This window comes from Chanodichthys erythropterus, chromosome 9 (genome assembly GCF_024489055.1).
Source record: "Chanodichthys erythropterus isolate Z2021 chromosome 9, ASM2448905v1, whole genome shotgun sequence".
Lineage (NCBI taxonomy): Eukaryota > Metazoa > Chordata > Actinopteri > Cypriniformes > Xenocyprididae > Chanodichthys > Chanodichthys erythropterus.
Genome location: NC_090229.1, coordinates 11,735,677 through 11,761,658, shown reverse-complemented (window position 1 = coordinate 11,761,658; position 25,982 = coordinate 11,735,677). Strand labels below are relative to the sequence as shown.

Sequence of the window (25,982 nt, the reverse complement as noted above, 5' to 3'; positions counted from 1 at the left end):
TGTCAATCACTGCCATGACGTTCCTTGTGAGAGGAGTAACTTTCCAGTAACTTTCCACACTCCACAGGCAACGCATGGAAAGTTTTTGTCAGGAGACAGGAGTAACAACTGCAGATTATGAGTTACCTGCGGTGAGTCCGACATAATGAATCCACTAACACGACACAGCTAATGCCGGTGGTAAATACTCGTGTTCCAATACTCGTGCACGAGTTTTGGGAGGCGTTCCCTCGAAATGAGCTGTGAAGGAGGGGGGTTGTTCTTATATAGCATGCGCTCATTTCAGAAACTCACTAACAGTCTTTGGTTTCTCAGTCGACGAAAAGATCCTCTGTAGCACCTTTAAGTCACAATTTTTTGTAAAGCTGCTTTGAAAAAAAAAAACTGATTTGTTAAGTTAAAATGACTTATTTAGTTGTTAGTGACGTTGCATTTGTCTTTTCATAAGTCGCTCATGGGCAGTTGCAGGTTGCATTCATATGGGGTTTATTTACAAAATAGTGTCACGTATTTGGTGTTGATAGTGCTTGCCCCATACCACAATAAAGTTTGAACGAACAATAATAGCCATCATGAAAAAATTCCCACTTATTATAAATGAGATCAATAAAATAAGCAATTCTACTAGCACAAAAAACTGACTTATTTTGATGAGGCAGGTTGCTTATTCTGGGCTTGTTTTGTCATAACAATTTGCTTGTTATTTTAGCAGAATCTGGCAACACTGCCACCCCTTACCCTTCAGTCAAACAGACACAGACGCGTGTCTATGTAGAGGAGGAGCAGACACACGCTGCTGTGTGCAGGAGCTGCCAGGTGATTATAAACTCTTTCTCCCATCCCGCAATCCCGGCAGTCAGCATTGCTGTAAGGGGCACCCCTCCACTGTGTGTAATTAAGTCCTTAAAAAGCAAGTCAGGACACACACACATACAAACAGTGCACTGACAGGCTGAGGCTCGTTTCCCAGGAATAACATACTACCTCGACTTCATTGCTATAGAGACTCTGACACTTTTGAAAATTAGCTGTTGAATTAGATGTCTTGGATCAACGACCATGCAAATAAAACTGTCTCCAAGTATTAACCAAAAGAATAGTATTGAACAGCTTTTGAACAAATGCATGGATTATTTTGTATTACAAATCAAGCAGTCTTTAACACAAACTTTAAAAAGCTTTACAACACAGCCAAAAGCTTTAAGTATAGTCTGAAAACTTAGTATTCTGTCAAAATGGCCAGTTGTTAAAAGATGTCTGGTCTCTACTGGCATGGTCCCGTGCTTGAGGACAATAACTATTGTTTTCCTAAAAAGTTTCGGCTGTTTGAGGACTCAATAGGTGGTCTGATTAAACCAGTTTCAACACCTTTAACAACCCATTCTAGTAGTGTCTCCATTCAACCCCTATAGTCCTCACTTCCTGTGAGAAATGCAAATGTTACACATGCAAGTTCATAGACCACCATGCTCAGAGCAAAGAGAGGTACAAGTCTCCACTGCTGTGGCCTTGTGTGAGAGATCTTGATAGTTTCATGAGTTTCTCCAAGACATCTGGCAATATTATTGTAATGACTAATGCTACACAATATTGGAAAAAACTGACAGTGCGATATTTTGTTTTTCTGTGATATATATTTTGATATGAAAACAAATTCACCAAATCATTTAAATAGCTCTATTTGTAAAGAATTAATCATTCTAGGATGATTGGGGTGACTTTGCACAGAAGAAAAACAAAACAAAAATTGACAAGCATAGATACATACATTAGAACAAAGATACAAACGAAATAAGCAGTGCTTTATGTTTTTCAGGTAAATATAACTGTATTTAGGTATAGACATTGAATAATCAAATGTAAAATAACACTGCATAGTCTTCACTATATAAATGAAATATAATTAATATCATTAATACAAATTGTTAAAGCTACAAAAGTGATTTTCTCTTTTGTTTTTTGAATAAAATTGGTGACAGATAGCTGCGGGTATATTAGGCTGCTGTCACTTTAAAAGACGAATGCACGGATCCTGTACAATGATACGCATTTATTTTCTTTCTCAATTGTTTACAACACATAACCGACTTATGAGGATTCTCGCCGCGATGGGCATTTTGACTTAAAGGTGCCACCGAATGTTTTTTTACAAGATGTAATTTAAGTCTAAGGTGTCCCCTGAATGTGTCTATGAAAGTTTCAGCTCAAAATACCCCATATATATTTTTTTTTAATTAATTTTTTTATCTGCCTTTTTTGGGGCATCATTAACTATGCACCGATTCAGGGGCTGCTGGCCCTTTAAATCTCATGCTCCCTGCCCATCGAGCTCGCGACTCTATAATACAGTGCATTTACAAAGTTCACACAGCTAATATAACCCTCAAATGGATCTTTACAAGATGTTCGTCATGTATGCTGCATGCATGCTTCGGGTCATGTGAGTATAGTATTTATTTGAGTGTTTATATTTTATTCTGAATGAGTTTAATAGTGCCCCGTGGCTAAAGCTAACATTACACACTGTTGGAGAGATTTATAAAGAATGAAGTTGTGTTTATGCATTATACAGACTGCAAGTTTAAAAATGAAAATAACGACGGCTCTTGTCTCCGTGAATACAGTAATAAACGATAATAACTTTAACCAACAGTAGCCTACATTAGCAACATGCTAACGAAACATTTAGAAAGACAATTTACAAATATCACAAAAAATATCATGATATCATGGATCATGTCAGTTATTATTGCTCCATCTGCCATTTTTCGCTATTGTTGTTCTTGCTTGCTTACCTAGTCTGATGATTCAGCTGTGCACAGATCCAGACGTTACTGGCTGCCCTTGTCTAATGCCTTGAACATGGGCTGGCATATGCAAATATTGGGGGCGTACATATTAATGATCCCGACTGTTACGTAACAGTCAGTAGTATGTTGATATTCGCCTGTTCTTTGGAGGTCTTTTAAACAAATAAGATTTACATAAGGAGGAAACAATGGAGTTTGAGACTCACTGTATGTCTTTTCCATGTACTGAACTTTTGTTATTCAACTATGCCAAGGTAAATTCAATTTTTAATTCTAGGGCACCTTAATTTTGGTGCACTTGAATTCGGTGTTCACGTGCTGTGTATACAGCTCTGTGTGCACAAAGGAAACAGCGTGCGAGTTCCAGTCTTCTTGCGCATGATGTTTAAACTAACAGGACTTTCACTCTATGATGGTTAAACGTTGCAATTAATCACATGTGTTCCAAAATGGAACTGATCAACTACGATCCCTATACTTGAGACAATGTGAAAATGTGACTATCATGGATGCGCACATTGCGATATCGATGCTAAAACAATATATTGTGCAGCCCTAGTAATGACTGTGTATTCAGATCTTATACTACATACAAAATTTTGTATTTTTAATTTAAGCTTTATTTATTTATTAAAACACTATAATTTCCCATGAAAATCAATTCACATAACTATTTTGTTTTTACTTTTTTATTGCTAGTTGTTTGAAATTAATCTTCTAAGCTTACCTGCTAAAGTGCATATTTAAAAAGCATTACATTCCAGTTGCTCATTTATTTAATCACCAAATCTTTATCATCTGTTGAACACAGAGGAAGATGTTTAGCAGAAAAGACAAATAAGACAAAAATCACAAAACAAACAAAAATATAAGTGGTCCATACACTTTCTAAAGGCATATGATTGTCTTGCATATGGACTATGCTATTTTATGGTACATTTATAAACTATACTTTTTTGGAGCTTGACAACCACTGGTCACCGTCTGCTTGTGTTATATGGGAAAGAACAGCCTGTGTATTCTGCAAAACCTCTCTATTTTGTGTTCGTATAGATTTGAAATGACAAGGGTAAGTAAATGATGATTTGCTTCAGGCACTACTTTATTTTATTTGATGCCTTTTGTGTAGTTGAAAAATGTGTCAGTGCATAAACAGTACTCATGTATTTGGAGCACGGCATTGCAGTGATGTTCAATGATGACAGGCTGCTTTTGTGTAGAAGGGCTGGAGTATACTATTAAATAAAGCATGCTATTAAATGGGTGGTTGGCTCACAGCCTTCCCTGCTCTCAGTGCAGACTGCAGATTCATTCAAAGGGATGCCACCATATAAAATTCCATACATAAGCAGTTCCGAGCAACATAATAGCCAAGGTCAGCAATGAATCCTTCTAGGTGAGTTTCATGATTTTGTTTATTATTATTTTACTTATGTAATTTAATTTTTAATTTTGCAGAAACTATAATGAAGACTAAGCATTAAAATAGTTGAATTACAGAGTGTATATATGCTAAAATTAAATCCCAATTATGCAGTTCTTTCATTAAGCACTTTGGGTGTTTTATAAAGCCTAATCCTGCATAAGAATATATAAAAAGAAGCAGAATGGTAAACATTTCTAGAGCCAAGGCTGAGCCTGTGAGAAAACGTGAGAAAACTCATCAGAGATGAAAGCCCAGGGTGTCTCTTGGATATATTCTGGGCGTTTCTTGGGCGTTTTGTGGGAAAACTCTTCCCTGTCCTTGCGCTCACACTGGGTGTGAGAATAGTGCTGGCATCAGCTTCACCTCTCAGTCACATCCAGCTCGGTGCCAGCATTTCATAAATGTAAACACATTTCCCAGCCAGAATGAACAGCTGGGCCCTCTCTTTAAAAATAAACTCTGTGTTTTGAAATTTAATACATGTCCAAAATATATCCGTCATGACGGATGATACTGGAACATAAAGTAGCCATTGCTGCTGCTCTGTGAAAAGCTTTTCAGATACCTGCATTAAGCTCTCTTGTCTGCTAGACAAATATCACCTGTAGAAAGTGTCCATTACTCTTCTGAACAATGTTTAAATAAATTTTAGGAGTAGGGGTTTGTTGGCATTCTGCCAAGTTCGACAAAGACGCCGTATTTGGTTTAATGCAAAAACACAAATTGCAGTGATTGAAAAAAAGTACATCTGAAGACATAAAATCAAAAATGACTCACTTTTTACTTGTGCATGTTCCTGGTCTTTACTGTAAATGATTTATCAATGCAAAAAAATCTTTGGATTATGTATAATTAAAACTTGCTCCACCTCTGACACAGCTTTTCTTGTTTAGCTGACATGATAAAAAATAAGACCAGCTTTCCAATCACCTGTCATATAGAAATCACTTTCACTTGTTACAATCCAGATGGATAAAATCAAGTTCTACCTATTTTCTATTTTCACATCCTGTTTTACAATGACAAACATCACTTGGGATTACCTTTTTTTATATGTGGTTTTGGGTCATTCCCCCAATGAAAAATGTAGGAATCTTAATAAATGTCCTTATGACAAAATCTCCAGAAAGTCATGAAAATGATGTAAGCTTAACATATGAATTTAAATATGAAATATGTTGTCTGCTTAGAATAAGGTCTATATGAAGTCTTCTTCCTAGTAAAGATAATTTTACTTTAACTCCATATTTATCCAGTGGCCTGGAATAGAGTTACACTTATGTAAGTAGGAATGCAGGAACCGGGCAACCAGCCACCAGTGGCCACTTAGTCCATCAATATGACCGTGCTTCTCCATGTGTAAGTGGCAGCTAAACTGCCCCTGATGACATCTAGACTGTAAACCGAGAGGTCAGATGTAGTGATGCTCACTGCTGAGCAGCTATTTGCCGGCGTTGGAAAATACCAGCCATGACAAACAGATTCCACATCATGTTTATCTGAGGCACAGGCCACAAGATAAAGCTGATAAGACTGGGGCACTTTATTGCTCAATTTTAACATGGGTTTTATCCAGTAGCAGTTTAATAAGGCTTTATAGTTATTCTCCCAGGGTATACAATGGAATTATGCATGCACAATTACCCTATTAATAACTTTATAAACATTCTTAAATCTAAGCCTAGTGGTAAAGTTTGTAAAAGTCAGTGTAGAAATAATCGTTATCACATTACGTACAGTCTTTATGATTCAGAAAATCAGTCATGAAAGGAAATTAATATTTTCCTGTTGAAAACGTGATTACATGTTGTGGAATGGGGTGAGACAGTTTACATTTCATACTTTGATAACTGTTCTTACCCTCAACCTTGAGCGAAACCAGTAGAATGAATACAGGCAACAAGTTCCCTTTCACAAAAACAGAGATAAGCAGAAAATAATTTGATAAGCTCTAGATCCCTTCTAAAAGACACTTTCTCACTATGGGCTTGGTCTTGTGTTCATGCATTCTGGAAGATGTTTGGCAGCACTTAGTCAAAGATGTGGATTAAAAAGTTCCACACATGGTTAAGAATTATTCACCAAGCTCCAAATGATAGTAAAATTAGCTTTGGTGAGTAAATAAGACTACTTACTAGTTTGCTTGTTTCTCTTTGAGAAATGCAACATAATACTAACAACAATCTCATATTTGATGCTGAAGGAAAAAAATTGCAAAGATTTCATTGTTGTGAGGACATACTTTCTTTTTCTTTCTTTGTTTCTTTTTTTTTACTTTTTTTTTTATAAAAAAAGCTAATAAACATTGAGGTCAGAACACTTTCGATGGTTACAAACAAAGCACTATGTATGAGGTGCTCTCCTTTGTAAAAAAGCTAATATTGTAAACATTGAGGTCAGAACACTTTCGATGGTTACAAACAAAGCACTATGTATGAGGTGCTCTCCTTTGTATGTACTTGTGTCTTCTGTGACTTGTTTGAATTATGAGCCACTAGTCAAATCAGTGAATCCATCCCTCCTCCTCCAGTCGAAGCTGCTCTGCTGGGGATTGTAGGTGGTCCGGTCAGGCATGCTGACTCCATGTTAAGGTGCCTAAGGAGATGAGATCATCAGATTAAAGCAAAGAATGTCTGCTTTCAATCATTGGCATTAGGGCTGGCCATTATAAAGGTAAATGTCATGCAATAGTGGAAATGTGTCAAGCGCTAGAGATTTTGCAATACTGACCACTGTCAGATATTGACATCACAACCAGCAGGTAGCTTTATGTTATTTACATGCATGAGTAACAAAGAAACATGGAAGGTCAAGTCAAGTTGAAGAAGACCTTGTTATTAAAGTGAGTTATTTATCACAAGTTTAAGCAGAGTTGAATACGGTTGTTAAGCAACATTACAAATGCATTCAGTTGATGTGCGGTCTTCAAATCTGGCTCATCTAATCCGAATTTAGTGCGTTACTTAATGTGAAGCTGTTATGCAAGACTTGCCATTTATTTGTTATGGATATTGTTATCTTTGGTTGTGACTACCATATTTCAGGACACTGGGGCTGAACAAGCCAGACATGTTGGCACACTCACCATAACACTTCCCTTTTAGTGATCTATTGCCCATATCACATAATAAACGCTCAATTTCAAAGTGTGCACATTTAATTGCACGGAACCAAAGATTGATAACAGCACTTTGAGTGGTGTCTTTGACAGATATATGTCTCTATTTTCATGACAATGTCTGGTTTTGACACTTTGGTATTCTAGGCAGGTGTGCTGTAACTTAAGAAGGCCTATTTCAATCCAGATGTCTCCTTTTCGGTGTTTCTGAGTGCACACACTTTGTTAGTAGAGAGTTCATTCTGTGGCATAGTGTTTATAGACTTTTGGTATGGACATATGAAACCCTTCAACACTAGAATGTTTATTTTAAATGGATAGTTTTGGTTTCAGATACTGATTGGTCAGTCAGTTCCACTCATCCTAAAAAACACAATAAAGTGACAAAACAAATGTCAATTTAGCTAGTTCTGTATCTAACTGCACACCACCCATAGAAGATAGTTGTTATTGTTATTCATGTTATGTGTATCTACTGTTATGTGAGTATTTTGGAACTTTATTGACATTTGTTCCAATGTTTTGCACAACATTCAGATGGTAACTGAGTGACAAAACAAACCTTTGAATCACCTGCATGATCATCATGCTCTCCTTAGCCTTTAGTCAGATCACACCGCACCCCATCTCTCTCTGTCTGAATCATTCGGGAAGGAACCCTGCCTATGTCATTTGTTATCATCCCGCTGACAATGAAGAGGAATCCGAGGACAAAGAGACGGGAAATTCTGGTCCTCTGAGACAACAGAGAAAAAAAACATTTAGCCATTTCTGAAAAAGCATTTGGTATCACTTTTGCTGCATCCAAGTTTGCCTACTTATACTATGCACTAAAAGTATGCACAGTTAAAATCCTCCACATTTAATTTAATTTAATTTCCAAACATCTGAGAAAAATCTGCCAGTCTTGGATCTTTCAAGTGGAGACTCTGCTTATGTGTTTGCATAATGATGCATTTAAAAGTTAATGACCAAACATATCTTTCTAAAAGTTCACAATGCTGTTGCAGATGAAATATAATGTGGATAACATTACATAAATGTCTTTACCTCAGGCTAGATACTGATACTAAAGATACTAAAACCCCTTTATCTACAACTATCTCTTTAACCGTCGGTCTCGCACATCTGACATATTTGTAGTTTTTTAACACTTTTTATTCATGTTTGTAGTTCTAATAGAATCTTTGTCCATTGCACAATGGGTTGTGGGCAATATTAGTCATTAGAGTGTGCAACCGGAAAAAGTATCAGGGTGTCTTTGGAATACTCATTTTAACATACTACGATTTGGGACACACTAATTCTAATTTTGAATACTATTTAGTCCACTTTAGACATTCTACTAACTTTATGTAACTACAAGTACCAGTCATTACAGTGTTAGTTGACAGTTTGCTTAATATCTGCTAACACTTTATTTTGATGGTCCCAACAGGCATTCTATTCACTGTTTGCAAGTACATGTCAACTTGTTCTATGAACCGAACAGTCTACTAAAACTCTTGAGAGATGTTTACATGTAGTTGCAAAGTTATTTCAAAAGTCTAAAGTGGACTATTTCAGTTTTTCAGTATTAAGTTTACACATAACAAAAACTGTGATACTTGTCCAAAAAGTTAACTTGAACAAAGAGGGGCCAGTAATGTGCGGACTGGACACATGACAGAGGAGGGAGCTGCTGGGGGTAGGGGCCAGCTAGTCAGTTGTGAGATGACTCCTCAAGTTCCACCCATTGGAGAGGGTGTGTCTGGGAAATCCTAAATCACTCCCATGGGGGCTGAACTAAGGAGAGAGAGAGAGAGAGTGTGTGTGTGAGAGAGAGAGGCTTGGAGGAGATTGTAAGACTGCTTGAAAAACACCGGCACAGTTCATAGTGGGAGGTCAGTGGCAACATAACAGGATTGTCGTTCACGCACGTCTTGTTGTCCTTCAATCTGTGCACTACATCGCTATGTTTGCTGTGAAACTCTGAAACTCTTACTCACAGACTGCATAAGGAGAATATTTGGTTTTTGCATACTTGGAAAAACTACAACCTTTAGCCAGGTAAGAAAAGAAATAAATGTATTTAGTTATTTAACTTTCCTATCTTTTTTGCATATATATATATATATATATATATATATATATATATATATGCGTGTTTGTGTGTATACATGTACATATGAATGTGTATACAGTATATATACACAATACACATACAGTATATATATATATATATATATATATATATATATATATATATATATATATATATATATATTATAGTTTTTAAGTATATCATTTTGAACAACAAATAATGCTAATTATGATTGTCTAACCTTGCGAACTGTCTGTGACTCTTTGTGTGTTAGATTCAGTAGCTGACAGTAGCTTTTGTGAGGGGTGTGTGTGTGTGTGAGTTTTATTAAGTCTTGCAGCAGCAGTGTCTGTTGTCTTTGGAGTTGCTCATGTGGAAAACAGTGGCAGCCACTGTTGAGGACTTTAATAAATTTGTGATTAATATGACACAAATCTCACAAGTCGACTCACAGGCTTAATACAGCACTGCGGGTCACATCGTAGATGGGTAGCAGGGGGTTGAGGCTTGACATCTCCTCTCACCCCTTACTGCTCAACAAAAGAAGGGTCAATTAAAGATTGACTGTAAAAGAGAAAGCTATGAAATTAGTATCTCAACAACTTTTATAACAAGAACAACTATCAGTGTGTGTTTAACTGTACAACAAAATCTATTAAATCAAAAAAATATCCAATCAAAAACAGCTCATTATTAAAAAAAAAACAAAAAACAAAAATTGTTTCTTGTCTGGTCAAAACATACACAGACATGCGCATATCGAATAAGGGCATTAAAATGTAGAAAAGGTGTCGATGACTATTCCTTGATAAAATCTTGTCATCTTATTTAGCATAATCAACTTCTTGAAAGCAGAGGAACTGGGACCCTTCTCTGTTTTGGTCTCATTCTGTCCTCCCTTCATTGCTCTTGCTGTTTGTTTGTTTCTGGTGTTTTCCTCTAAACATGCTCATTACAGTAATTAGGGAGCAGTCGTGTTGCATGTGATTGAACTGGAAATCTTAAAGGATCTACTTTTAGCACATAGAGCTGAGAGAGACGGATGTGACCGCTGACTCCACGCCTTCAGTGAATGGGCGTGTGGTGTGTTCACAAGTCTGCGTGCATTTCCACACTTCCTATTTTGATAAGCTTTAGTACTGGGACTGCGTAATGAACCACTCAGGCCTGATTTGTGTCTGTTGACTACAGGTAAGGGAGTCTGAGTTGAAGTAGAAAGTGTTGTGTCTGTCATGGGGGGCAGAGGAGAGATGTTGATGTATTGTTGCCCATATGTTCGTCCCTCTGTGTGCAGCCGAGTGGTCCGCTTTGGGAGAACTATGGTGCATTCTTGGTTGTTTTGTCTCCTGTTGCTTTACTGCTATTGTCAGTGACAATGGGACCCTCAATCAATGAGACAAACACAGTGATGTCATACAGGAAGTACTAGAACTCTCACTCGGTAAAATCTAGACTAGCGGTTCTCAGCTGGTTTTGCTTCAAGACCTACATTATCATTCAAAATTTGAGGTCAGATTTTGATTTGATCAAAAACAAACCACAGGAATATTGTGAAATATTATTACAATTTAAAATGACTGTTTTCTTTTTAAATATATATTTTATAATGTAATTCCCTGTGATTGCAAAGCTGAATATTCAGCAGCCATTACCCAGCCATCAGTGTCACATGATCCTTCAGAAGTCATTCTAATAGGTTTTGTTATCAGTGTTAAAAACAGTTGTTCTGCTTAATATTTTTGTGGACGCTGCACTCTAAAAAATGCTGGGTTGTTTCAACCCAAGTTTGGGTCAAAAATGGACAAACCCAACCATTGGGTTACATTTTTAAATGCATTTTTTAACCCAACGGTTGGGTTTGTCCATATTTGACCCAAATTTGGGTTGAAACAACCCAGCATTTTTTAGAGGGTGTGAAACAGGATTAATTTTTCAGGATTATATAACAACAATAACAATGAAAAACTCATTAATGTCACTTTTAAACAATTTAATGCAACCTGGATAAACAAAAGTATTAATTTCTTTTTTAAAAATCATACTGACCCCAAACTTTTGAACGGCAGTGTACATTTTACATTGGACATTAAGTGGTGACCCAACACAAGACCACAATCATTTAACATCCCATCAAACAGACACAATACTTTGTCAACATGAGATGTGAAAAATGGCGTACTAACCTTGTCTATCCAAAGTCCAATTTTCCAACTTTCGTCATGGTCATTTAAATCCAGAGCACCTGGTAACTCTCACATGATCCACACAGCAGGGATACCAGTAAGGGATGTGACCTAGGAAGTGACCACAGGAATTATGTCAGAATAACCAGATGGTAATCTCCCTATAATAATCCTACCACTAAAAGGACAATTCAACCAATTTACAGCTTGAATAACAAAACATAATTTTCTGTGGTAATCGACAGCATGTCAGACATCTTAACTTGTAGTGAACCTGCTCCATTCTTTGTTAAAAGATGCACTTTGGTTCTACAATTCATTGGTTGGTTCTATCAGAACTACAGAATGTGTTCTCCACTCCTTCTGGCCATCATGGTTGATGCATGGCTGTGTGTTAAGAGCTCTTTAAACCCTACACTTGCTCTCCTCTCACTCGAGTCTTTGTGTTCTGTAAGCAGGTTTGAATTAATTAAAAGAGAACTGCATTATTCACGAGATTCCCACCAACTCCTGTGGGGGATGGCTGGACGGTGAAAGGGCCAGGGTGAGAATAGTTGTCTTGTTGTTTTGAAATGCGCAAAGAATTCTCCTCCTTCATGTATTTAACCTTTTTGCTATGAGAGTCTTGTTTGTATTACTTGCACATTTTGAGTATGAAAAAAACCAGTGTGACCTCGTCTGTGATTGTTATTGTAACCAGTACAATTCCTACATCTATCCCCCTTTTAATACTGTTGCATAATTGCCTCTGGATAATCCTTTTTAAGCAACCTGAAATGAGCAAGCAATAGCTTATTAGCAAGAGAAAAAAAAACATACTGAAAACATTTCTTCAACTGCCTCAAAGCCTTAAAGGGATATTTCAGCCAATTATTTTACTTATGCCCATGTCCTTTTTTTGTTCATTTAAAGCATGTCCAAGCTGCTCTTTCCCATAAGTAAATGGTGACCACGGCTGTTATTAGTTAATTATTAGTCAGTTCATCACATAAAGGTATTGTATGGATTCCGAAGACTCGGAATAAGTTTTCTAGACTACTTTTTTGTCTTTTTCTGACAAAACAAAACAAATAAGCCCTTGGTCGTCATCCATTTTCATAGTATTAAAAAGAGCTGCTCAGATATCCTCATTAACTTTTTTGGTGTTCTACGAGAGAAAGTATGTCATAGAGGTTTGGAACAACATGAGGGTGAATAAGTAATGACAGAATATTCCTGTAAATTATCTCTGTAATCTGTGTACAAGACAGCCTAAAAAAGAACAAGATAATGACTTGCCTGGAGAACAAAGGAAATTTAACGTTCCCAAACATGACAATGTATTAGCCAGAGGCAAATAAGTGTTTGATATAGGGGTTGATGTGAGCCAGCAACCAGCTGTGCTTTCAGGATTGAGAGAGAATGGGCTACTGTGATTGACATTTTGAAGTGAGGTCATATGATGGCATGTCAGTCTAGAATAGAACAAGCACTTGAGAGAAAACTGGAGAATCAATAGGGAGTCTACAGAGAAAATAGAAGAGCAAAACATTAATTAAGAACCGTTTAATGAGCATTTTGCATATTCATGACCTCTGGGGAGGAAATGAAAGTTAACGGTTTAATTGTTTAGCATATGTAATCCAGAGCCACAGGGGACCCGCTTCTGCATATCTGCAGTGCTGACAGCTGTCTCTCTGCCTCACTGGGTGCTGAAATGTTGAAAATTACACCATGCTTAGACACCAAGTTAGCTTACAGTGGCCTTTTAACCTGGGCTAAGAGCAGGAGCAGGGAAATCACTTATGTTTAAGATTCCTGTTGCACTGAGTAGTTTATGTAATAGTTACAATATATTTTACATTATAGTGTCCATGTTACACATATTAAACATTGCTGCTATTATTATATTTAACAATATTACACAGTGCTCACAACCATATAAACTTTTCAGCTTTTTTCTTTCAGTCTGGGTGTATAAAGCACAGAGAAATAACACTATGGGGAATTTTACTTAAAAGTTAAAGGATCTAGCTAAAAGTAGTTGAACCAAAGTAAAGAAAAAATGTAATTGTTCTTAATCATTTAAAAATAAAAAGTAGACTGATGAAATCAATGACTAGAGATTTTCTCAGCTTTTTCCGTAATTGCACCTGACTCAAGTTCATCCATCCTCAACGATGGGTATAATTAAAAAGCATTGATTTAAATTAAAGACTGCAGTGGTCAATGATGAGACGTTTCTTTACAAGAAAAAAAGAAAACATAGCTGAGGTTAATTACTTTTTACACCGAAATGATTTTCATTGGCTGTTTAAATGTATAGAATGTGATTTGTTAGTCTTGTTACCTCAGTAAGGCCTCATTATTCATTAGAGGAAAGTTTTACAGAGTAATTCACACAAATAAAAATGTCTCATATCATTCCAAGACCTGTATTTATTTATTATGTTTCTTCTATATAATAAATGTTTGTAAGATGGGTTTTGAAAGACATGAGGGTGAGTAAGTGCTGAAATAATTTTGTATTTTTGGGTAAACCATCCCTTTAAATCACAATCACCTGTGAAATATGTAGGTTGAAGGAAAGATTTATATTCATACCTATATAAATGGCCTCCTTCAGGAACCTGGAGGTTCTGCCCCCTTTAAAATCTGATCCCTTAAAAACAAATCTGATATGAGCATGCCCGCTTTTATCACTATATGTTCCTATTTTTATTTTTAGTAAGGTCACAGTTGCCCTCCTAAAATCACCAGTGTATATGAGTATCATGACTCAGACCCCTCACTTCCCCTGACACAGGAAGTCCAGATCTGTCGCCTCAGAGGAGCATGACTATCCCTCACACTCTGAGACATGTGAGACAAATTAATCTGAAACCAAAATGGGATTCCTGACTAGCCAGGATGATAACTCAGTAACACTGATCTGTGGATTTTAATGTCTCCTAGCCATTACACACCACATGAAAAACAGCACCAGTGAATAGAGTCTCGTGTTTCAGGGCCCCGGGACAGCGCACAGGTGCTCCAGGTGCATAAATATACAGCTGAGGTATTCATAGAGGGATTTCATAACATTGCAAAGTGCCCTGATCAAACCATTTAAAAACCCGCTGTGTGGATCTAGTCATTATACACCAGAACACCCAGACTGTGTAAAGAGTTACATAAACACAAATAAAAAAGTGATTTACAGGTGTATGACAGCTGTAGTCTGATACAGTGCATATATTTTCTTATTCTTTAAGAAAAAGGCACAACTGTTACCTTAGGGTTTGTTAAATCTAAAATGATACTGAAGAAAAGCATTAAAGGAGCACAGTCACATGATAAACTGATTCAGGACGTTGGTGGTCACGGATCAGTGCATTTTTGGGGGCAGAGGTGACTGTGGTAAGTTTGCAGGTTTAAACACCCCGACAGGGCTTTACCAGGGAGTTTCCATGTCTTTCCATTCTCCACAGATGCACTCATTGTCCAAAATTAACTCTGTCACACTGTGCACTGGTGGATAAATTGAGAAAACTTATCATGAATCATTTTTTTTCTGACCACAAAACTGTATTTCCTGTGGAAGCTTGTTTCACCACGGAATAAAAAAATAAAAAAGGTAATTGCGACTTTTTATCTCACAAATGCGAGTTAACTTTTTTTGAGAATTGTGAGATATAAACTTGCTAATTCATGATAAGTTTTATCAATTTATCCACCAGTGCACAGTGTAACAGAGTTAATTTTGGACAATGAGAGAATTCTGACTTTTTTCCTCGCAATTACCTTTTTCCTCAGAATTGCGAAATATAAACTTGCAATTCTAAAAAAAAGTCAGCTCACAATTCTGATATTTTATCACAATTGCATGTTTTTATCTCACAATTCTGACTTTATAACTCACAAATGTGAAAGAAAAAAGTAAGAATTATGAGATGAAAAGTCACAATCCCCCTTTTTATTCCATGATGGAAACAAGCTTCCATAATTTCCCATTAGTTAAGGATGTGTTAATTAACAACACATTTTTTGTGTTATTTTTTGTGACACATTTTGTGTACATAATTGACACAAATTGTGTAAATATAACACATTAGTGTGAAGAAAATGAGCAGGAATAACACATGGTTGAGTCAAAAGTAACACAAAATGTGTTGTCCTTAACTAGACACACTGATGTGTTAAGATATAACATAGGTTGTTTTAAGAATATTAAGAATATATTGTTCCTTGTTGTAATTTTTTTAATTAATTGTATACTTCATTACAACATTAACCCTTGCAGCAGATAACAAAATGGTTATTAAAAATTTAAATAAATTATAATCAAGAATGTGACAATATTAGCTCCTATTATAATCATAATCAACCTTGCTGTCTATACTGTAGAATAAACCTCATTTAGCCTATGTCTACACCTTGTTGAAACCTCACACAAAAATGATATCACAATGAAGATATTACAATTGTGCAGCTCATAATGCAAGGAATGCCGCCATATTAAGTTCTAGTGTTATATAATGCTAAAAGTAAGAGCCTTCTCTCACATAATCCATTCCAGTAACAATTTGATTCACATACATTGCTTACATCAGATAAATAAACAGTGAGGGACCAGGACAGACTATATAATTCTGTTGGGCATCTTATTTTATTTGAATAAAACAAGCAGTTTTATTTACTCACCAGGGCAAAATTTCAGTCACAGCTGGTGCTCGGCAAGTGTTCATTTTGGACCCCGGATGCACTGCTGCACTGCAATTTATGGGAAAACACAAACAATATGAGCTGCTAACCCAGAACTAAATGAACAGTTATATGTAGCAGAGGAAGAACATTTGGGGGTGGATGGTGGTGAACTTTGTGGAATGAATCTGAGTATGAAATCAGCTCCCCCCTTTTTATGAAGTGAATGAGATCATGCCAGACCTTAAACAGAAGCGCTGTCAGGGTCCAAGATTGAGTTTCACTCATCACAAAAGGGACAAAAGATGGTGACGGCAACACCAGCTCTGCTGCGTGCATGTGTGCCCCGAATAATGGGGTCAACACTCACACACACTCATCCAGTGTCTGGGTCAGTGAACTCACACACCCACTGTTTATTTTCAATTGAACTATCCCTTTGAAAAAAAAAAAAAGTGTGATGCCTTCAAATCTAGCTTATACATAATTCCATAAAATCTGTCTCCACTTTCACTGCACCAATTAGTGGTCTTCGTGTGGCTGTGGAATGCTGAAGTAAACATGAGTTTGGAGACAACAAGGGAAGATCCTTATCTGCATGTTTTGTGGTCAGACTGAACGGAGTTCCCTCTCTTTGAGAGAGATGTCTGTTTTTTGTTTCTCTCTGTTGCTGCCAGGAGACAGGTCTATCAAACAGTGATGCGTTCCAATTTACCTGTGCCAGAGGGCACACATGGCAGGAGGTTTCATTTAAACACTAGCTGTTGATACCACCTGAAAGAATGTCAGAAGAAATAACACCCAGTAACATTTCACCTTATCTGTGTGGTCAATAATAGGTACAAACAGACTACTTGCCAGTATTATATATACCTTCATGTTAAGGAAATAGACTAACACTTTTTTTTTTTTAAGAAATGAATACTTTTATTCAGCAAGGACACAATAAATTTATCAAAAGTGACAGTTAAAGGGATACTTCACCCAAAAATGAAAATTACCCTCACCCTCAAGCCATCCTAGGTGTATATGACTTTTTTCTTTCAGACGAATACAATCAGAGTTATATTTTGTGTAAAAAAAAAAAAAAAAAAAAACATATTTAAAGCTAATTAATTTTAAATATGGATATTTTTCTTACACAAATGCATAATTTTGCTTCAGAAGGCCTTTATTAACCACCCGGAGCCTTGTGGATTATTTTTTATGATAGATGGATGCACATTTTTGGGCTTCAAAATCTCATCCTCTATTTACTGCCATTATAAAGCTTGGAAGAGCCAGGACATTACTTAATACTGATTGTATTCGTCTAAAAGAAGAAAGTCATATACATCTAGGATGGATTGAAGGTGAGTAAATCATGGGGTAATTTTCATTTTTGGGTGAATTAACCCTTTAACTATTACATTATTAGAAAATATGCTATTTACAGGGATGCAAACAGGTAAGCGGAACAAAAAGGTGAGAACATTGTTTGGGGCAGGGGGCATGCTCCGCATGGATATATATTTTTTTAAAGATATTTGCTTTACATGCTCATTTGTAGTTATTTTAATGTTTTTATTTATTCATTTATTTATTTATTTTTACTTTATATATGTCCAAAACTGTAATTTTTCACAAAAAAAAAAACATATTGTTGCAACATTTTACCAAAATCAACATTGGGTCATATTATAAAAGATGAAGAGCTATGCACGCTATTTAAGATGGTATTGGCTGATTAGAAGGTAATACTGAACTGCAAACTGCCCTCTCTCTCTTCACCGTTCCCACATCTCAGACCTTAAATACATAAAATATTACCCTTTATAGACATAGTTTTTAAAGTAAAGAGTAAAGGAAGCACTGTACCGTACTTATTGAAACAACCAGTTCTATATTTACCCTTGTAAATTCACAAGTACCCTTGTAAGACCCCCCACCCCCCATAAAACACTTTTGGATCTATACAAATCCCATAGGTGACCTATTTTGATCTCAAAAAGGTGAGTTGTCACTGAAAGGTGAGGAGTTTGCATCTATGTATTTAAAATAAATGCTGTTCTTTTAAAATGCTATCATCAAAGAATCCTGAAAAGTATGCATCACAGTTTCCACAAAAATATGAAAGGGTTAGTTCACCCAAAAATGAAAATTCTGTCATTTATTACTTACCCTCATGCCGTTCCACACCCGTAAGACCTTCGTTCATAACACAAATTAAGATATTTTAGTTCAAATCCGATGTCTCCGTGAGGCCTCCATAGGGAGCAATGACATTTCCTCTCTCAAGATCCATAAAGGTAGTAAAAACATATTTAAATCGGTTCATGTGAGTACAGTGGTTCAATATTAATATTATAAATCGACGAGAATATTTTTGGAGCGTCAAAAATAATCAATTTTAAATAATCGATTTCAAAACACTGCTTCATGAAGCATCGGAGCATAAACTAATCAGTGTGTCGAATCATGATTCAGATCGCGTGTCAAACTGCCAACGGCTGAAATCACGTGACTTTGGCGCTCGGAACAGCAGATTCGATCCACAGATTCACTGTGCTCCGATGCTTCATGAAGCAGTGTTTTGAAATCGGCCACCACTAAATAAGTCGTTATTTTGTTATGTTTGGCACTCCAAAAATATTCTCGTCGCTTTATAATATTAATATTGAACCACTGTGCTCACATGAACCGATTTAAATATGTTTTTAGTACCTTTATGGATCTTGAGAGAGGAAATGACATTGTTTCCTACGGAGGTCTCACGGAGCCATCGGATTTGAACTAAAATATCTTAATTTGTGTTCCGAAGATTAACGAAGGACTTACTGGTGTGGAAGCAGCTCAACACTTTTGTAGCTCAACACTTTTGAACGTTAATAAATAATAAGAAATGTTTTATGAGTATATCAGAATGATTTCTGAAGGATCATGTGACACTGAAGACTGGAGTAATGGCTGCTGAAAATTCAGCTTTGCCATCACAGTAACTAATTACATTTTAAAATATAGACTTCTCATAAATTGTTGTCTTTTTTACTGTTTTACAGAGCTGAGGATGATGGCAGAAGGGAGGTTTTCCAGTCTGCCCAGGAACATGCACGTTGGGCGGCAGTGCCCGCTCGCATCTTCCATGGATCTACTGAGCTCACGGACCGTCGTGGCAGAGATGCCGGTCAGCGGCTACCAGGGCGTCTCCATCCATGGCACACTGCCTCGCAAAAAGAAGAACAGCACTGGTTCCCCTGTGAAGCAGTGGGAGATGAATGGAAATGTGGGATCATCAGCAGCTCCATACCCAGGCCGATATCGCCTGCCACCGTCACCGCTAATACACAACATTATTGAAGAACACCAGGCTTTCTACTCAAACAGGAAAGGCAGCGTCACGTCCAGGTAAACAGTATAACTATCTACACACCTGTCCTCTCCCAATGATTCAAATGCAACAAAGCCCTACAGCAGCCTCAAAAGCACCACAATCTTTGCAAAAAACTGAAAGCTACCCAATTGTTGAGGTGTTGCTATTTTATGGACTCGTCAGCACCAACGTCCTTCAGATAAATGGGAAGTCTTAACAGTAACATGTAGTAAGGTTAAAAACACACTCCCAATTCATGAAATCATATACTGCTCTTCCCCTCAGCTAACATTACTATAATGAAACAGGCTTTCAAAGACAAAGTCAAGGTTAAGGTCAAGATTAAGGTGAATGTCAACACCGCAGCAACTTAACCTGCCTGCTCTTCACAGCTTAGGCACTTTAACTAAAAATATCTAAAACCAAACAAATGATGAAAGTGTGAGAATGAGCAAGCCAGTTCGGTCACTTTACTGACTATATAAAAGTACAATATGATCAAACCATTTTTGATCAAAATTAGCACTACAATATCACTCCCACACATCTGGTACTGGCTGTGCACATAAATATATGTCATATCTTATTATAGAATAGGACAGTTTAGTAAGCACTGACCAAATTTTACATTGTACTATTACACCGTGTCCTAATCATGACAAAGTAACAAGTAATAAAAACAATTTTGTTGCTGGAACCTTTTTGTGTTTTGCCCAGTTAGGACACAGTGTTATAGGACATTATAAGTTCATTGATAACTTGTTTACCTTCAGTACAATGCTTTCTGAATTAAACGTCATAGTATCATAAGTTCCAAAATGTAATATATGGATATTTTAACTGAGAAAGTTGGATGTCAGAGCAGTCAACACCAAATCTTCAGCCCACCAACTGCTAACTTTACTGGTTTACTTCAGAAAATAGGACATCTGAGATCATAATCACAAAATACAAGCTGCTACTGGCTCAGTCTCATATACAGGACTGACTCAATCTCTTTTTCTTACGTCTTGTCTCTTTTTCCTCACTGTCTACCTGCGTCTCTTTGCAGTAGCTCTGGGCTTGTTTGACTGTATCGTCCTCACTGACTTTCTGATCTTATCACAGTCTGCAACAAAGCAGTTTGTGTTTGTCCCTTATTTACGCAGACTGACTTAACAGGTAATATATCTCACCCTCAATAAAAGACCTGGCAGATATAGTAAAGTAATCTAAGTCTGGCTCAGTGGAGAGTGTTACAGATTATAGAGGGCACTTTCCACAAACAGGGCACAAAATAGGCCCTATAATTCATAAATTAAAGTATATATTTATATATATATATATATATATATATATATATATATATATATATATATATATATATATATATATATATATATATATATATATATATATATATATAATAAAAAAATGTTATGTATATATAACATTTTTATATAATAAAAATGTTGATTGGCAACCTCAGGAGGTCAAACTAAATATTCAATTATAGCTTTTTTATTTTCTTTGCATAAACTTATATTTCCAAAAATGAAAGATAAAATAATGTAAAAATAATATTTAAATATATAAGAATTATTAAGCCATGTTTTGGTAATTTAAATGAATAAATAAAATAAATTGGTGAGTTAATTATAAATAAATATAAATAATTAAAATACTAATTACTGCTACATTAAAAATTCAATAGATAAAATAAAAATATGACATTATTTTGTCATTTATGGAAATCAAGCTTAAAACAAGCTACTTTTCACAATACGTTAATTTTGTTAGATAATTAAGAAAATAAATAAATAAGAAAATAAAAAATAAAAAGCTTTTTGCTTCCATAACTGAAACAGAGTGCAGACCATAAGACAAAACACTGATAACCTGAGGTGTTATTCACTTCTTCAGCAAGTACTTTTACCAGAAGCACCTCAGGAAAAGCAGTGGATAGACTAAATAGAGGCTTTTACATAAGTGTGTTTGTGTGTCTTTGAAAGCGTAGGTGTGTGTTTGGGTTTCTGTAAGACTAGTGGGCCATGTCTGTCCCTTGACATTTGAAGGTTACCTAATATTGGACTACTATTTCACAGCCACAAAGCTCACTGAGAGATAGGAGGTGAAAAATGACCATGGCACACAAAAGAAGCTGCTCTGGGCTGGCAACAGGGTTAGCAACGACCTCTCGTAGCGGCCCAATCACCATAACAACACCTTATTGCGACTCTGCGTGACACATGGAAAAAGAAATAGGTAGAACATAAACACTGTGCGTTGGTATAAGAGAGAGACGGGAGAGGGAGGGGAACCTACAGCACAGAATAGGATTGTAATTCTCAATGTGGACACCTACATTAAATCAACCCAGAAGCAATAACTAGCTCCTGGAGGACTTTCCGATATTAGAGTTGGAGACTCTTATAGCATTGTGATTAAATGCCAACCTCCTGAACGTCGGGCTGCAGAAATGCTCCACCAGTTTGAGTGTGTCTGTCTGCAGGTGAGTAGTCAGATAAGATAAGATGCCGATAAGTTTTGTTGCTAGCACTGAAACATTTATCTTTCATAAAACATAAAGGATTTAAGCACTTTGAGTCTCACTACCTGCATGTGTGAGGCAGCTGTTCTAACAATACAGACACACACACACAGGGTCTTCACAGGTTAAAGTGAGGATTGTAAATTTATAGCTTGACTGAAAGATGAAAGAATTTTTAAAGAGACAGATTGGAAGAAAGATTGAGAGAAACACACAAAGAAAGAGAGAGAATAAGACAGATGAAAGAGATGATGGAGGAACAACAGTGCCATTTGATTTACTTGTTAAAGCTGACCAAAGTGGTTCTTGTTGTTGACAGAACCCACTCAGCACCCTTATAACATGGCCTTGTCTCGGAGTGTGCCATGATTATCTTTGTTCCTCAGGCTTGGTTCAGTCTGCAAAACGACAAAAATGACACCTGGAAAACATTAAAAAAACAAATGTTTACATCGTTTTAAATCTCTGATGGAAAAGATAACAGTGATTTCCTGGTGTTTTGCAATATATAAGGTAACAAGAACTCTTATGTGAGTAAATTAACAGTTTAATTGAAATAATAATAATAGTAATAGCATTTTTAATCGCAAAATACTTTACAAGCCAGAATATAAAAACATTTCGGTATTCTTTCTTCACCAGGATATTTTGTCACCAGACAGTGCCACCTATCTATCATAATGTTCAACATCACCTTCAAGATATCAACTGTATTATTTGTTATATTATTATCTATAAGTGGATAAATGTACTCACATGAGAGCTTGTTAGTGTTAAGTGTCATTATTTTATTTTTTTATTTTTTTATGACAAATATTCCATGTGGTTATTCAATTAAAATAAGGTAATGAAACCTGCATGCAGAATAGATTAGAAAAATCCACAAAATCTAGTTTAAAATAATTTTAGATGGAGTAATGAAAAACTTAAAAGTATTTAATGTCAGCTAACCATTTATTGAAATTTATTCTATGCTGGCTAGTTGACATTAAATGCATAACAGTAATGATATTAATACCCTGCATTTGCTAGCCGACTCAGGTCTTTGTTGGGCCATCCGGTATCTGTGTTATGTAACTTTGTTAGTGTTGCTAAGCTTTACGGAACCCAAACATTCCATAAAGACTACCAGGTGGTCCAAAGGATTTCCTTCTGCCACACAGTTTCTGCTGATGTGACGTGAAACAGTTTTTGTTGGAGTCTCTTGTACTCTCTTTTCTTTCACACACATTTATATAAAACTATTACTAGAGACATCAACCCAAACCCACACCCTAACTAAAAGAAAAACCTTTGAATTTTCAATAAAAAAACATAAAAGTAAACTCCATCACGCATAAAAAGATTTATACAGTATAGTCATGGGTATATAGTCTCCAGCCGACACCACGTTTGAAGATGTCCTGCTTATCAAGTAGAAAGTGTTTAAAGAAGCCACATAATAACATTTTTTAAAAACAGAAATGCATTGGAGAGTGGGTAGCTGTGCTGCTTTTGACTTATGTCATCCTCTTTTCACTTTTCTCATGAGCATCTCATGGTTACGTGACATAAAATGTGAACAGCTCATTTAAGGGACAACACAGCGTTACCACAGACACATCTTAGCCCACTCTCACCTGTCATAGTTTACACTAATCAAAACAATCAAATGAATAGACTGAATCCTGGGGTTTAAAAACACTCCCTGAGCCTAGTAAACCTGAATGGTATCAATTCACAGAGCCACACTGCTCCTGTTGTTTAGTCTGTGAACTGCCTTTATGTCTTTCAATGTGTGGGTGAATTCTTGACAGCATATGGCAGATTTTTGTGAGTGTTGCATGTCAAATGTCGCATCCAGTGGCTTAAACATTATGAATCTGCTTCTGGAGACCTAATAATAGCCTGTCCATCTCTCTAACTTGCCATGTCCTCCCTCAGCTTTCTAATTCTGACTGGCGAGGCTTTGTGAGGTACAAATCACCACTTTGAGACACAATGCAGCTGTGGCTTGGCGCAGAACTAGCCAGAGATGGAGATGCATGTTTTCTTGAGGCTGTGTCCTCACTTCATGCCCTCTCTTTGCGGATATGTTCCGCCCGGTCCCGAACTCTCAAGTCACTCCTTGGTAGGCCCGTGGGAGTACTGACAGTGTTCTCTTATAGCACACTAATGTCAGCGTTCAGAAACTTTAAAGCGTGACCTCTTGCCTCTAGAGTTGCTTTCTTCTTAATGTTCAATGGGAATTTAAAACAGGAAATCAGTCACGCTTTTAAGTTCCATCAAATGCGAAGCAAACAAACAAGCCAAGAAATCTTAAACATTCTCATATTTCCAGTTATCTGACGCTTTTTATATATCTAAGCTCTCACCCCAGGTGCCACCTCCACACTGAATCTGAAAGCCACCCTTATTCCCCTAAGGGGGTGAGACAGTCCACCACACACCCTGGTGGTAAGAAAGGAAGAAAGAAAGAGTCATAAAGAAAAGTCAGGTTTTTGTGTAAGCTGAGATGAAAGGGACTCTGGGTAAAGTCAGAGAGAGTGGAAAGCTCTAAATGGAGAAAAAGCTGAGCCGCACACCTCGACCGCGCGTTCTTCTCCACTACTCCTTCACCACCGCACTTCCTGCGTTCCACGCTCCACATAGAGAACCTAAATAAAACAAAAATGCAGTGCTGACCAAGGGCCATCTCTGCAGTTAGGGTAAGTCACATCTAGACCGCAACCTTAAAGCCGCTGGCAGGAATAGAGGTCATGTGAACAATCGCTGCGTCCTCTCTGCTCACATTGTATATGTTCTGTTACACTTGTGCTAAGTTTGTCTCTTACCCAAAGATTGCACTGAAATGTTTATTTATGCTGTTTTCAGCCCTGTGGGAAATTTAGACTCAAGGAATTAATTTCCCTTTTCCTGGCTATAATCCTTTATAATTTGGGTAAATCTACACGCAAGCATAAATCCGGAGAGAGTCACAAGAGTGTTTGTGTGTGAGACAGAGAGTCACTACAAGCCTCCAGACCTTTAACACCTGCTGTGTCGTGCTCATCCCTGACCGCTTAACCTTTCGTTTTTCTCTCGTAAACCTGCTTAAAATTGTTGTTCTTCTTGTATCTAAACCTATATCTGCTTTAATCTCAGCCGCACTTTGTGCATTTGGGTTGGTGTGGAAGTAATTGTTTGTGTTTGGGGGGGTTGGTGGGTACATGTGTCCACATGTTGTGGCTGGTGTGGTCTATACTGTGGTTTAATGACCTCAGACGAGCGGGGCTGGACTGGTAGGCACTTACTGCAGTCCAACGTACAGCCTGCCCAGAGAAGGACCCACACACACACACACAAACACACACTTGCAGTTATAGTGACACGCAGCTGAGCTAGAGAGTTGATGTGTTCGCTGAAGAGAGTTCTTTCTTTCTCCTGCAGGGACGGTGCAGGAATGGATCCTACCATGGAGTATGTCAAGGTAAGGCTTCACATTTTACATTTATCAATATATGTGCGTGTGGCGTTTTGAATGATTGCTCTACTTTGGTAAAAAGCCGGTGGCCATGCATGAGGTAATGAATGATGGTATGGCAGGTGAGGGTTGTAGAAGAGAGAGATCTTAGGGCAACCCTTAACTCTTTGAGATATCCAATACTATTCAGCTCAAAGAGTTTTGTAAGTGTAGAGTCTTAAAGTTGGACAGGAATGTCAGCCAAGCTGGATGTTGAGGATATGAAGGATTGTAGTTTATTGACAGTGAGTTGAGTAAATATACAAAATACATCACATACTTGGATTTGCATCAGAGATAAATGTGTGCGTCAGTGGGAGTGATTATCTTTGTTTTATAA

The 25,982-nt window shown here is 36.9% G+C and overlaps 1 protein-coding gene and 1 long non-coding RNA gene across 4 annotated transcripts in view; one reads left to right on the top strand and one right to left on the bottom strand.

Moving 5' to 3' along the window:
- Positions 1–5,923: 5,923 nt before the first annotated feature.
- On the bottom strand, positions 5,924–16,369 carry LOC137026931 (uncharacterized). The gene is made up of 4 exons (XR_010895952.1): positions 16,283–16,369; positions 11,621–11,731; positions 7,917–8,090; positions 5,924–6,831 (listed from the first exon to the last, which is right to left on the bottom strand). It is a non-coding gene; the product is annotated as an uncharacterized lncRNA (long non-coding RNA).
- Positions 9,195–25,982, top strand: part of bcar3 (BCAR3 adaptor protein, NSP family member) — a 50,812-nt gene continuing 34,024 nt past the window's right edge. The window contains exons 1-3 of one of the 3 annotated variants that reach the window (XM_067394578.1): positions 9,195–9,403; positions 19,321–19,666; positions 25,570–25,609. In XM_067394578.1, the coding sequence (XP_067250679.1) occupies positions 19,329–19,666; positions 25,570–25,609 (378 nt within the window). In that variant the 5' untranslated portion in view covers positions 9,195–9,403; positions 19,321–19,328. Of the gene's footprint in view, positions 9,404–19,320; positions 19,667–22,001; positions 22,123–24,659; positions 24,849–25,569; positions 25,610–25,982 lie in introns of those variants that run through there. The other 2 variants (XM_067394581.1, XM_067394582.1) reach the window with 2 other exon arrangements.